Source organism: Larimichthys crocea, chromosome VIII (genome assembly GCF_000972845.2).
Source record: "Larimichthys crocea isolate SSNF chromosome VIII, L_crocea_2.0, whole genome shotgun sequence".
Lineage (NCBI taxonomy): Eukaryota > Metazoa > Chordata > Actinopteri > Sciaenidae > Larimichthys > Larimichthys crocea.
Window position 1 is genome coordinate 30,397,530 of NC_040018.1, and position 12,987 is coordinate 30,410,516.

At 44.5% G+C, this 12,987-nt stretch overlaps 1 protein-coding gene across 1 annotated transcript in view; it reads left to right on the forward strand.

Moving 5' to 3' along the window:
• gch1 (GTP cyclohydrolase 1) overlaps positions 1-10,992 on the forward strand; it is a 15,869-nt gene extending 4,877 nt beyond the window's left edge. Inside the window, exons 2-6 of the mRNA XM_019257996.2 lie at positions 4,324-4,433; positions 7,010-7,065; positions 8,524-8,555; positions 8,685-8,769; positions 8,849-10,992. Coding sequence (XP_019113541.2) covers positions 4,324-4,433; positions 7,010-7,065; positions 8,524-8,555; positions 8,685-8,769; positions 8,849-8,975 — 410 coding nt within the window. The 3' untranslated portion in view covers positions 8,976-10,992. The remainder of the gene's footprint in view (positions 1-4,323; positions 4,434-7,009; positions 7,066-8,523; positions 8,556-8,684; positions 8,770-8,848) is intronic.
• The last annotated feature ends 1,995 nt before the right edge of the window (positions 10,993-12,987 follow it).

Consider the following 12,987-nt stretch of genomic DNA (forward strand, 5'->3'; position numbering starts at 1 on the left):
TAGCGCCCCGCTGTCAGTTCGGCCTTGCTGTGCTCCAGAGTCCTTCCGAGGTTTTGGCTGAGTCACGCACAGGTGTTGGCGTTATGGCGGTGGAGGTGGAGTGGTGTTGCTGCAGCTCTTTGGAGTGGCTGGTCTGGGATCTGCCCCCTCTCCTGCCTCCGAAACTCCATCTGGAGGCAGTTTGCGTGTTGTGGGGGGTTGTTTTGTGTGTGACGAGGCTCAGAGAGGAATGGGTGCAAAACGTTTGACGCTCCGGGTAAAACGAGAGAGATCGACGGTGATTCACGATGACCTGAGCCGTCTCCCTCTGAGCACCAGGACGGATGGAGACACTGGAGTATAAAGATGACATGCATGGTGTGTTGTTCTTCAGGCTGTGGTGGTGGTGCTCTGTCTGTTGTCTGCTGATTGGCTCTTACAGGAGACTCCCCTTTGACTTGTTGGAAAAGCAGGAAAAAACACACAGAGTTTACAAAGAGACACCATGTTTGTGTGTTGTGTGAGTGTGTGTGTGTGTGTTGTGTGTGTGTGTGTGTGGGTACAGGTTCAGCTTTCATGGATCTGAAATCCTCTTGTTGTCGTCGTCGTCGTGCACATGACCCACGACACTGTAACGATAATTGAAGTTATGCAGCGATTAGGCAGCAGAAATCTGAACTTGTGATTAACACGTTCTCCTGCTCACTGCACGTGTTACCGACTTAAATGTACACAATGTACCGTGTTACGTTAATTATTATATAATAATATAATACACGTCAACAAAAGTTACATTAGATAACGCCTCATTTGCATATTTAAAGGAGCAGGATTTGTGTATTTGTGTATTTGTGTTATAAATAATGTCTGAATTTTTACAATCTGTATCTTTTAAAGTTCATTTTCTGCAGTTCCCTCTAACGTCCACTTAGGCTGGCTCCAGCAGTGAGGCAGTCTCCATAAGTCCCCTGTTCAAATGTCCAACTTCACAGCAGAATAAACTGTTTACAGCCTGGTACAAAAAACTGTTTTGGTCTCTGTAGCTAATTTCTCCCGTTCCATGACAACTGTACTGAGTCTCGTGAGTCAGCTCGCACAGTGACCAACACCTGTTTAGGACTGACAGGCTGATCGTCAGCGATGTACGGTTGCCTAGCACCAAACTCACTATATACTTCTTCCTGGAGACCAACCTTTACTCCTGACCCATCATTGCCAACTCCTTGTCTTTATTCTGGTGCGTCTCCCACAAAAGGGTAAACGGTGTTGTAACAACGTTACAGTTTTTTCATTGTAAATCTACAGACATGGAACAAACGCTATGAACTTACTGTGAAATCAACAGTTCTAATAAAAGTTATACCGTATTTATACAGTAAGCATTCTGGCAACCACAGCGTGCCCGTTACTGTAGGTAACGGTACTTATGTAAACAAACAAACAGTTTTGGTTTGACAGTAAATGCTGTATGTTTCATTTTCAATTTCATGGCAAAGTGTTTCCTTTCATGGAAAACATAACTTCAGCAGAAACAACAGTACTAATATCCTTTTACCTCCAATATTATAAAGAATTAAACTAAACCATCACTGCCACACACACACCACACCACACACCACACACACACACACCACACTGTTGTAGTCAGTCAATAAACCTTTTTAAATAACAGAAACACCATTTCCTGAGACGGAGCCGGGATGTAAACAACTTGTTATTAATGCTCAAAACCCAATATGTGTGTGTGTGTGTGGGTGTGTGTGTGTGTGTATGAGATGTTGAAGTGAGTGTGCACTGCCACACAAACACCACACACACCCACACACACACACACACACACACACACATCTGCTCTCTGAACAATAAACAAATGTTTATTTAGTCTTCACTTCCCTGTTTCCTGCTTCATGCGAGTGTTAACATGTGACCTCTTCACTCTTGTGCACACACAACACCCACACACACCACACACACACCACACACACACACCACACACACACCACACACACAACAGGAGGCAGCATATTGAACGAGGAGCTGATGATGAGTAACAATGTCCTTACCTGACCCACCTCGTCTCTCTGTCACCGACGGGCGTCTGAACTCACCAGCTGCCATTTATTTACTTATGGTTGATTTAACATCAGTTTCCTTCCTTCAGGGTTGTTTGTGTGTGTGTGTGTGTTGTGTGTGTGTGTGTTGGTGTGTGTGTGCGCCAAATTAAGGGACCTTAAGTCATTTCATTATTACACACAGCTTCGGTCTGGGTCAGGTATAATGACGTTTTAATGGTGAATTGGGTCTGCAGCTGACTTTGTTTTCATTAAAACAAGCTGTGAGCGTATTTTCTGTAATAATAATCTAATGATGAGTGAAAGGAGTCACTCTTAGTGATGAGCTGCAGACGATTAACACCGAAAATGAGTCGTGCTACTAATCAAGATCAAATATTGGAGCAATATTGGATGAAATATGGAGGTACAATCGTCACCTGACGATTGTACCTCCAATATTTGCTCTCGATTAGTAGCAGTGAGGAGACGAGGCTGGTGCCAATTTTGGAGGTACAATCATCAGGTGACGATCATCAGGTGATGATTGTACCTCCAATATTTGCTCTCGATTGGTAGCACGACTCGAATGACGATGTTGCAGTGACAGCACTTTTAGCAGTTAATGAACTGTTGGTTTCAGCTCTGGTTGAAAACACGGTGGAGCAGTCAGAAGATCAGATTTCAAATAAACCGTCCAGGATAGTGGACCCGTTTACTGGAACCTAAAAGGGTTATAGGCGTTTTCTGTCAGTTAACTCAATGACGACACGGCTGCAAACTTTTGCTTTCACTTTATAACGTCGGTTTCCTGTGGGATTTTTTTTTTTTTTTTGTAGATTTGCATCGTCAACTTGTTGACAACCGGTGCTTTCACTTTAACTTCTTCTGATTTAGAAACTCTCCAAACTTTCCTAATCCAGGCACCTAGAGCTTTATTACAGTGTCGACCTGAAGGCAGAGAATCTGAGCTGGTTAAACTACAAACACTTCAGACAGATGAAAACTCTCAGTGGTAGTCTGACATATCGTCTTTAGCTCTGTTAATTTGGCTCCAGTCAAACCACGAACTGAAACATCTCAACGAGGAGTCTGCTCGTTAGCTGTGGATTGTTGTGGATGGATGACCGATGATCCACGGATCAGAGCGACCACACAGAAACCTGTGGCTGACGTCACGGATACGCTGTCCATTCTTTATACTGTCAGTGGTTACTGAATATCCATTAGTCCGTCCACTGTAGTGGTATTTTATTGACCAAATCCTTCAATGTCCCATCGTCTTTGTTCTTTTCATTGTAAACAGATAAACAAATTCTCAAACCTTCTTCTGAGTCTGATTTCATTTGATGATCTATTCTTAATCCAGTTATGTGATGTATATATATCATCATTTTATGTATGCATCACTTCCTGTACCCTCGAGGACAGATGGAAACCACAAGCGACGCCCTGTCCACCTCCACCTCCACCTCCACCTCCACCGTTCAGCTGTTGCTCTCTATATCGTCAAACTGTTGGTGTTTCTCTCTGGCAAACATCGCGTTCGGTCGGTCCGTTGGCCGGTCCGTTGGTCGCTCTGCTTCCGGGCGCTCCCTCCCTGTTGTTGCTTTATTGCATTTCTCAGTTGCCGGGGGTTCAATAAAGCTCTTTATCTGTTTGTGAAGACGCTTCTCGCCTCTCGCTCCCACCGCCGCACTTTTTAATTTCCTGACTGGCTATCTGCTCGACGTGAGAGAGAGAGGACAACACACTGACTCCTTATTGTTTGACTCGGGGTGTAACCAGGGCGACAGGTGGTTGAAAAACATCAACACATTCAGACAAAGTCTCTTTTTTAACCAATGACGCAGTTTGAGTAACGACGCCATGAAACGTCCAGTAGCTTTTTTTTTTTTTGACCGCCTGATTCGATTTCTGACGTCGTTTAAGGGCTCAGATTTATCAGAAATCATTTTAAGGTCCATTTACTGTCAGAAGTCTCTTTACTGATTGTTCTGATAGTTGCCGTGCAGCTGAACACAGCAACCCTGGAAAACAAAAGACGGTAGCGAGCGTTGGTTCTTTAAATGAAGTCCAGTTGTCATGAACGGGGAAATTAGCTACAGAGACCAAAACTGTTTTTTGTACCAGGCTGTAAACATGTTTATTTCTGCTGTGAAGTTGGACATTTGAACATGGGGACTTATGGAGACTGACTCACTTCTGGAGCCAGCCTCAAGTGGACCTTAGAGGAACTACAACCGCGATGTTTAAAAAAACTTCTTCCCCTCTCTGGTTTTTCTCTCCGCAGACGTGCTGAACGACGCGATATTTGACGAAGACCACGACGAGATGGTGATCGTCAAAGACATCGACATGTTCTCCATGTGCGAGCATCACCTGGTGCCCATCTTCGGCCGGGTGAGAGCAGCACACGCCGACACAAAACGCCAACGCCGTGTTCTGGTTACAGGAACGAGGGACTTTTTTTAGAGAAATGAAAGTGATAGCATCAAATCAAAAAGAGAAAGTAGATGATGATGATGATGATGATGATGTTTGTGGTCTGTGGTGCCAGTCAAAGGACAAGATGTCGTTAACCCACTTCCTGAAATTCACTGAAATATGACGTGAAATTCATGTCGGTCTGATTCAGAATGTAGCTGCAGGTTCACATGAAGAAACAAACAGCATCCAGCTGCAGCCGCTTCGCTGTCTGATGCACGAACATGAACACACACTGACAGATGTGTATCTTAAAAAGTGTCTGTCTGAACAACAGAGACAGAGAACATGAGAAACAATCAGATTATCTGAGATCTGTTTATCCTGCTCCTCCCTCCTCCCCCTGCTCCTCCTCGCCATCATTACTCTCCACTAAAACGCAGTCGGCCTCCCTCGCTCCTCGCCTGACTCTCTTATCCCTCCATCTTCGCCTGCAGGTGCGCGGCGTTTAAGAGAATAGGGGGCTGGCAGCTGATCCTTTTCCACCGGTGTAAATGGGCTCTGATGACAGCAGTGAATCACACACACACACACACACACACACACACACACACACACACACACACACACACTGTGTGTTAGTGTGTGTGTGTGTGTGTGTGTGTTAGTGTGTGTGTGTCCATCAGGTGGCTGTTTGTGCCTCTAAACCGCCTCCCTCCCCTCGTCACTGTCAGCAGCGTTGCCTCTTATCCAGCCTCTCTCATCTGTCTGTTGTATCTCTCAGTGAGTCACCACACAGAGACACCGCCTCCACCTTCTCCTCCGCCTCCACCTTCTCCTCCGCCTCCACCACCTCCTCCTCTATTGTTGGTGGAGCGGCGTGCAGGTAGCCACCAAGGTTATCATCGTAAACGAAAACGATTACTGAAAAAAACTCCTCGTTAACTGAAACTAACTAAAACGATCATCAAATTAAAAAACGAAAACTAAATAAAACGAAAATGTTTGTGAACAAAACTAACTGAAATTAGAAATGAACTGCCATTCGTTTTTCCTCTTTGTTCCAACCTTGCTAAAGGCGATTAAAAAAAAAAAAAAAACATCGAAGCGCACATCGAAAACTAAAACTAAACTAAAACTAACTAAAACTAAACCATTTTGACAAAACTAAAACTAACTAAGACTAAAATATTTGCTCTACAAATAACTAAAACTAATTAGCGAAAAGCCAAAACTAACTAAAACGAAACTATGCTGAAAAATCCAAAACTATTATAACCCTGGTAGCCACTGACTGTTTTAAGAGGTTTACAGGTGAGCCAGTGTCGTGCCAGAACCGGAGCTGGACGAGTTGGCAATGTGACCAACGGAAACAAGGGGGGGAAAACATCTGAGCGCTCTGTAGCCAGATGTGTGTAACCCCGAGCTGATGTGGTGACGTTGTGGTATCGGATACGAGCACTGCCATTTCTCAGAAATGATCTTGATTACAGGAGGAAGGTTCATGTGAGCTACCTGATATGTCCATAGAGGCTGCTGAGCCTGGTTACATTGCCTAGCTCCTGTTCTGGCACAACACTGGCTCTTCTTGGGGTCCAAACACTAACACTCCCCCGGTGCTCTGAGCAGAGTTAGTGCCTACATCGACTTCTTTCGGGTGATTGTCACCGTCTCTCGCAGCAGGTGTGAATAAAAAAAAAAAAAAGGTGAACATGAACGCTGTCCGTCACAGTCGGCGTGTCTGATGCCGCCGCAGCACGGAGGAAGAGACCGCAACAAGAAGAAGAAGACAGAGATCTCTGCACGCTTGTTGCCGCTGCCCTTTCTCTCGTCTTGTCAACAAATTGCATTTGACATTTGAGTGTGTGTGTGTGTGTGTGTGTGTGTGTTCGAGTGTGTGTAAGAGAATTAGAGCCTCCAGACATCCACAGCACTGATTCTCCGGCTGGTGACTGCGTCTCTTCCGCCTCATGGTCACATGTTCGTGTTCTGGACCTCGGAGATGATCTCACGCCACGAGAGCCGAGAACATTTCAGGAACAACATCTGCGTTTTTAAGAAAGAATACTCATACAACAGTTAAATATTCAGGCTGAAAGTAGTTAACTCAACATCTACAGCTGGTTTGTTGAAATATCTGGTCTGTCAGATATTTTATCATCACTCACGTGTTTCTTTAGTTTCAATACTTCGTCAGCTTTATCTCACCAACCACTAAAAGTCAGTCCCACATTTACTCTTGTCCGGCGGCTTCTTGCTTGCTCACTCTCTCCTTTTCTCTTCTTAGCTTCCTCCGTCAGTGTCCTCTTCACTCTCTTCTCCTCTGCCATTATGTCCGTAGGGGCTGCTGAGCCCAGCTCCTGTTCTAGCACGACACTGGCTCAGCATTAGGGTTATTTAACAGCAGCTAACACATTGACTCCACACAGATCTGATGTTTCCGTCGCGTCGAGCAGAGTCACTGTTTAACGTTCGATCAGAGTTTCTATCAGTCAGAGTCGCGGGGTTAACGAGTTTGAAGTTTGTGATCTTGACTCTTTCACTTTGTGCAGGTTCACATCGGTTACCTCCCCAACAAGAGAGTTCTGGGTCTCAGCAAGCTCGCCAGGTGAGTCAGTTTACTCTAAGTGTGTGTGTGTGTGTGTGTGTGTGTGTTCAATTGGCCACCTTCCTGTAAGGTGTGTGTGTGCGTACGTAGTGAGAGCTATTGTGTATTTAAGCTGATTATTAAAACGTGTGTGTGTGTTTGAGAATCTGATCCCACTGACCCCAATACCTTCAGGCTTATCGCACTAACACCCCGCACTGGACATACACACTCACATCTGTGATTAGAAACAGATGAACCGTCCTCATTAGAAAAACTCTCAGGATGAGATGAACCGGAGACTGTTGCATCTTCTGCTGCACACAAGGTGGCGCTGTATCCGGACTCTTAAAGGGCCAGTACGTAGGAAATAATGCGATCTAATGGTGTAGTTGCTCATTACAACACAGACTGCATAAAACATGGATGTAGTCTCATGACGTCGCCTGGTGCTTGTTACAACCAGCTCGCCTCTAATGAAAACAGTTTTATTCTGTATGGAGTCGTCTAAATCTGACGTGCTGCACCTTTAACTGACTCTTCTCTGCAGAATATTATTTCCATGCTGAACATTTCCGAGCACAGAATCCACCTTCAAACTTCTCTTTCCTCGACCGTCGTCTTTGAAGCAGCGTCTGCTTTTCTTTTTTTTTTTTCCTTATTCCCCGCTGAGCTGTCCGTTTGGTCTTTGGTGACATTTTCTCGGAGGTGGAACGGGTCGGATTTGTCCAAAGTGGTTTTCCTCACAGAGAAGAGCAACAGGTCGGAGGTGAAGACCGGGTCGTTTCTGCAGATCTGTACACTTTCCTTCGGTTCCCATCTCAGACCATGAGCTTTAAAACGACTTCTAATGTTTATCTCGGTTCATGACAAATGTCCATCTGGAGGAGTCTTCAAAATTATTCACCATCTTCGAAAAGACTCTTTGTTGTGTTTCATCCTGCTGTGGATAACCGCTCAAATATTGGCCTCAGGTTGTTTTTCTTCTCTAAAATCATGGAGTTATTCTACATTTACCATTCTCATTTGTCAACAAACACCGTGTCAACCACACGTTAGTACGTCTCTCCATGAGTCCACTGCTTCCTAAATTACTCTGAAAATATAAAGTTTCATGTTTTACAAAAGGCAGCAGAACTGAATCCTGCATAACTTTAAGCCTTAATATAATGTGAACAGGTGAGTTGTATATAAATTCACCCTCAGTACAGTTGTCATGAACGGGGAAATTAGCTACAGAGACCAAAACTGTTTTTTGTACCAGGCTGTAAACATGTTTATTTCTGCTGTGAAGTTGGACATTTGGACATGGGGACTTATGGAGACTGACTCATTTCTGGAGCCAGCCTCAAGTGGACGTTAGAGGAACTGCAGTTTTTTGATTAATTTGTTACAGATGAAAGAAAGACTTTGATACAAACACCTTCCTGTCACTGATGTTGAGTCACTGAGTCGTGTTTTCTCTTCCCTCCCCGTCAGGATTGTTGAAATCTACAGCCGCCGTCTACAAGGTACCAACACGATCTTCTTTCAATCCACATTTTCTGTCCATAGTTCATCGTCTTCTTCATCAAACAGCGTCAGTCCAACATGTTTGTTTGTTCGGCCTTACCCGCTTCATCATGTTTGTCCGTCCACAGTTCAGGAGAGGTTGACCAAACAAATCGCCGTGGCGATCACCGAGGCCCTGCAGCCAACCGGGGTCGGCGTGGTCATCGAGGCGACGTACGTTTGATCTGTCAGACACACTTCAGTGATTCCTCCTTCGCTTCCTTTCCTTTCATTTCTCTCTCTCTCTCCACAGTCACATGTGTATGGTGATGCGAGGCGTTCAGAAGATGAACAGTAAGACCGTCACCAGCACCATGTTGGGAGTTTTCAGGGAAGACCCAAAAACCCGCGACGAGTTCCTGCGGCTGATCAGGAGCTGAGGAAGCTCCGCCTCTTCCTCTTCCTGTTGCCTGAGGTCACCTCCACCTGTGTGTGTGTGTGTGTACGTGAGTGAGTGTGTGTGTGTGTGTGTGTGTGTGTTTTCATCTCACCAAAGGCAGTGACAGAGTATTTGCTGTTTTCAGTCTGTTTTAATCGTCACAGAAGGTGAAGCGTCGGCTCGGTGACGTGTCGATGGGACGGACTTTAACCCTTTTTGTTCACGTGTGTTGTTACGTGTGCTCGTTTCAATCATCAGCATCAAAAATACACAGTTTAAGTTTAACGACAAACATTTGCTGGTGAAATGAAGAACACCATCAGATTTACAGTAACATTTAGTTTTCTAGCTCGGCCATGTGTAATATCGAACCCTCCAATTACGAAATGACTCTACCACCTGAGCCACGAGATAGCAGTCAGATAGGTAACACTGCAAACAGATCTTTGACTTGAGTACAGTGTAAAAATACTTTTTACGGATACTTCTGTTACTCGTACACTGCGTTCTTCCTGGCGTAGTACTGTAATTTCAGATAAGATCATTTTTGGTCACTACCGAAAGCTGATGATCGCGGGTGAGGGTTGGAACGGACTGAAACTCGAGAGCTTTGCTTTCTGGCTCAGCTCACGTTTGAACCACAGCGCTCGGGTAAAACTTTCACAGTCCTTTTTTTTCTCCGCGTCACTCTTGAACAAGACCATGAGATACTTGAACTCCTTCACTTGGGGCATTCCACCGTTTTCCGGCAGAGAATCATGACCCAGCATAATGATGCTGAAGGTCACAGTCCGACGAATAGAATCACATCGTCTGCATAAAGTCGGACTTCGGAGGAAAATACCGTATTTTCCGGACTATAAGCCGCTACTTTGTTCCCACGCTTTGAACCACGCGGCTTATACAAAGATGCAGCTTTTCTATTAAGGGGCGCTCTAACGGGAAGTGCAAAAACGAGACGAGACAGGGAGCGAATCATTTTCACCCCCTCATCATGGAAAGCACACGAAGAAGTTCGTATGATGCAGCTTTTAAGTTAAAGGCCGTCGATCTGGCTATCCAGGAAGGAAACAGAGCTGCTGCACGTAAACTTGGCGTTAATGAATCCATGGCGGCGGCAAAAATCAGTTCAGGTATATAAATAAACATTTACGGTACAAAATCTTTGTTTATCCGGTAAATATCTCATTTCTCAACCTGGATATCGGCGGCTAATAGTCCGGTGCAGCTTATATTCAGGTGCGCCTCTATAGTCCGGAAAATACGGTAACAGAAAATCTCTCTGACTGAAATCTTTCCGCACGTGTTTGCGTTTTACGGCACTTTGACGCTCTCACTCAGTTTGTTTTGAGTTTGACATCAGTTGATTGAACGCTTGGATCGATGCCACTGTTTTAAATACGAAACATGAAGGAACGCACATGCAGTGAAAACGCCTGTAATCTCACTTTTACTTTTAATACTTCAACGTCTTACTAAGATTATCGTGATCCTGTGGAAGGATCCGCCTGTTTGTGCCAACTCGCCTCTCGATTATAAAAAATAAAGAGTTCTGTCTGAAAACAAGTCGAACGTTTTAATTTCTCACGAGAGGCAAATGAAATGTGTGTGTGGAAACAAGTGTGTGTCTGTTGTTCAGTGACTTTGTGTAGCTTGTTTTTGCATTTCCAGGATTCTTCTCATGTCTCTATTTTGTGCCGCCTCGCCTCCTTCCTCATTCCCTCCTTGCATCCCAGGTGAGAAGAGGAGGAGACGAGGACGTACAAAGTGAGAAATGAGTTTGAAGTTGTGTAACGTGTGTGTGTGTGTGTGTGTGTGTGTGTGTGTGTGTGTGTGTGTGTGTGTGTGTGTGTGTGTGTGTGTGTGTGTGGAGTGCTAACACAGCACTGATGTTTTTCTTTGTGGCCTTCTTGAGAAGTACGGCCTGTTCTTTGGCCCCCTTCAACATCGTTGTTACTTTATGTACTGTGTTCATTTGAAATACTTTTTAATCGAAGAAAATAAATCAATCTATGTGACGACGACTCGCGTGTGTTCATTAAAAACAGAGAAACGCTGCGTTCATGCGCTAATGTCATGCTGTTATTTTGAAAGGCAACATCTGAGGGAAACAGGAAGCTGCTCACCCAGTTTCAGAGTGTAATCCCACTGTGTTCAGCTGTACTCGAGTATTTGTTCTGATCACATTACTTATGATCAAAGACTAGCGAGTCGACGACTTCAACATCAACAAGGTCAACACAGCAGCAGCTAACAGACTGAGCTAACATGAGCTAACAGCAGCTAACAGACTGAGCTAACATGAGCTAACAGACTGAGCCAACAGCAGCTAACAGATTGAGCTAACATGAGCTAACAGCAGCTAACAAACTGAGCTAACATGAGCTAACAGACTGAGCTACACAGAAGCTAACAGACTGAGCTAAACATGGAGCTAACAGAAACGCTAAACAGACTGGGCTAACATGAGTTAACATGAGCTAACATTACTAACAAACTGAGCTACCTGAGCTAACAAACTGAGCTAACATGAGCTAACAGACTGAGCTAGCATGAGCTAACAGCAGCTAACAGACTGAGCTAACAAACTGAGCTAACACGAGCTAACAGCAGCTAACAGACTGAGCTAACATGAGCTAACAGACTGAGCTAACATGAGCTAACAGCAGCTAACAGACTGAGCTAACATGAGCTAACAGCAGCTACAGCTGTCAGCAGTTTACTTCACTGTCCATCATAAACTCTGTAAATCACAGAGAGTTGAGGCGGAGCAGCCGGAGGACATCAGAGGGAAAACCAGAAAACATTTCCTCCATAAAATATGATCCAGTTTCACCAGAATCAGTGAAATAGTTGCTGCTGTGTGACTTAGTGCCGTAAAGCGTTACGTACTTCTCCCGACCCGGAGCCCAAAGTTACATAGTGTGAGAACAGACGTACGAATGACAGAGACACCGTTCACCTGATCACAGGTCAGTGTGGATCAGCAGGAGGACACAGATGTTAGTTCATCAGAGGAAAGTCACAGTTTTGCTTTGAGGTTATTTTTGTACCTGCAGGCTGATGGTCGACGCTCAAACCTCCACAGCTGATCATAATAAACTCATAACTCTGAAAATCATGAACAGGACATGGGAGTAGTCCCAGAAAAATTTGGGGGGGCCTCACGGCTCATTTTAGCCCCAGGGGCCAGTTACAGGGTTGATGTGGCCCTGAGCCCAGAGAGGAAGGAGCTGATCGTGATCTGGACGTCTGACAACAAGCATGACTCAGCAAACTTCAGTTTTATAACATCGTGTTTGTTCAACTCTGAATAAACTCGATGAACTCGAAACACCTTCATGACTCGAACATGGAGAAGTGAAATAAATACTCTGACGATCAGTCGCTCCACCTTTAGAACTCAGAGCATGAATACATAAAATCACTGTCGAAGTGATCAGCTGTGACTGATCCTGTCAGATAAATTAATTACCAACGATTAGAAATGGTTGTTTTTCATCATTAAAGTCTCTTTGGCACCCTCCACTGCTCGTATATAATAAAAACATGATGATCTCTGAACGTCACTTCATGAGTCTGCTTCAGCTCTTCAGCTCCATCAAGTGTACATGTGGATTACTCACAGCGTCTGTGTGACGACCCCTCCACCTGTCCACTAGGGGTCCCTGTTGCTCTCCTTGTGGTGGCCTCTCTGGTCCTGCAGATGTTCTGGTTCGGCTCTCTGGTTCTGGTGTCTTCACTGATGTGACTCCATCAGTGATTTTCTGTCACAGTTCACATGAAGCCTTCGTTTATCTGGGACTGTTGTATTCTAATATTCTGTGAACTCTTATTATCAGTCATATACTTGCACATTTAATGAGTGATTCATATTTTAAGTCTGGCCTAAAATAACTTTATTTTATTAACTTTTTATTTCACCTTATTAACTGTGACAACCTGCTTCACTTTGAATAACTTGCATTCATTCCTCGGCCGGTCATGTTCTGTTAGTATCATGCATCATTTTT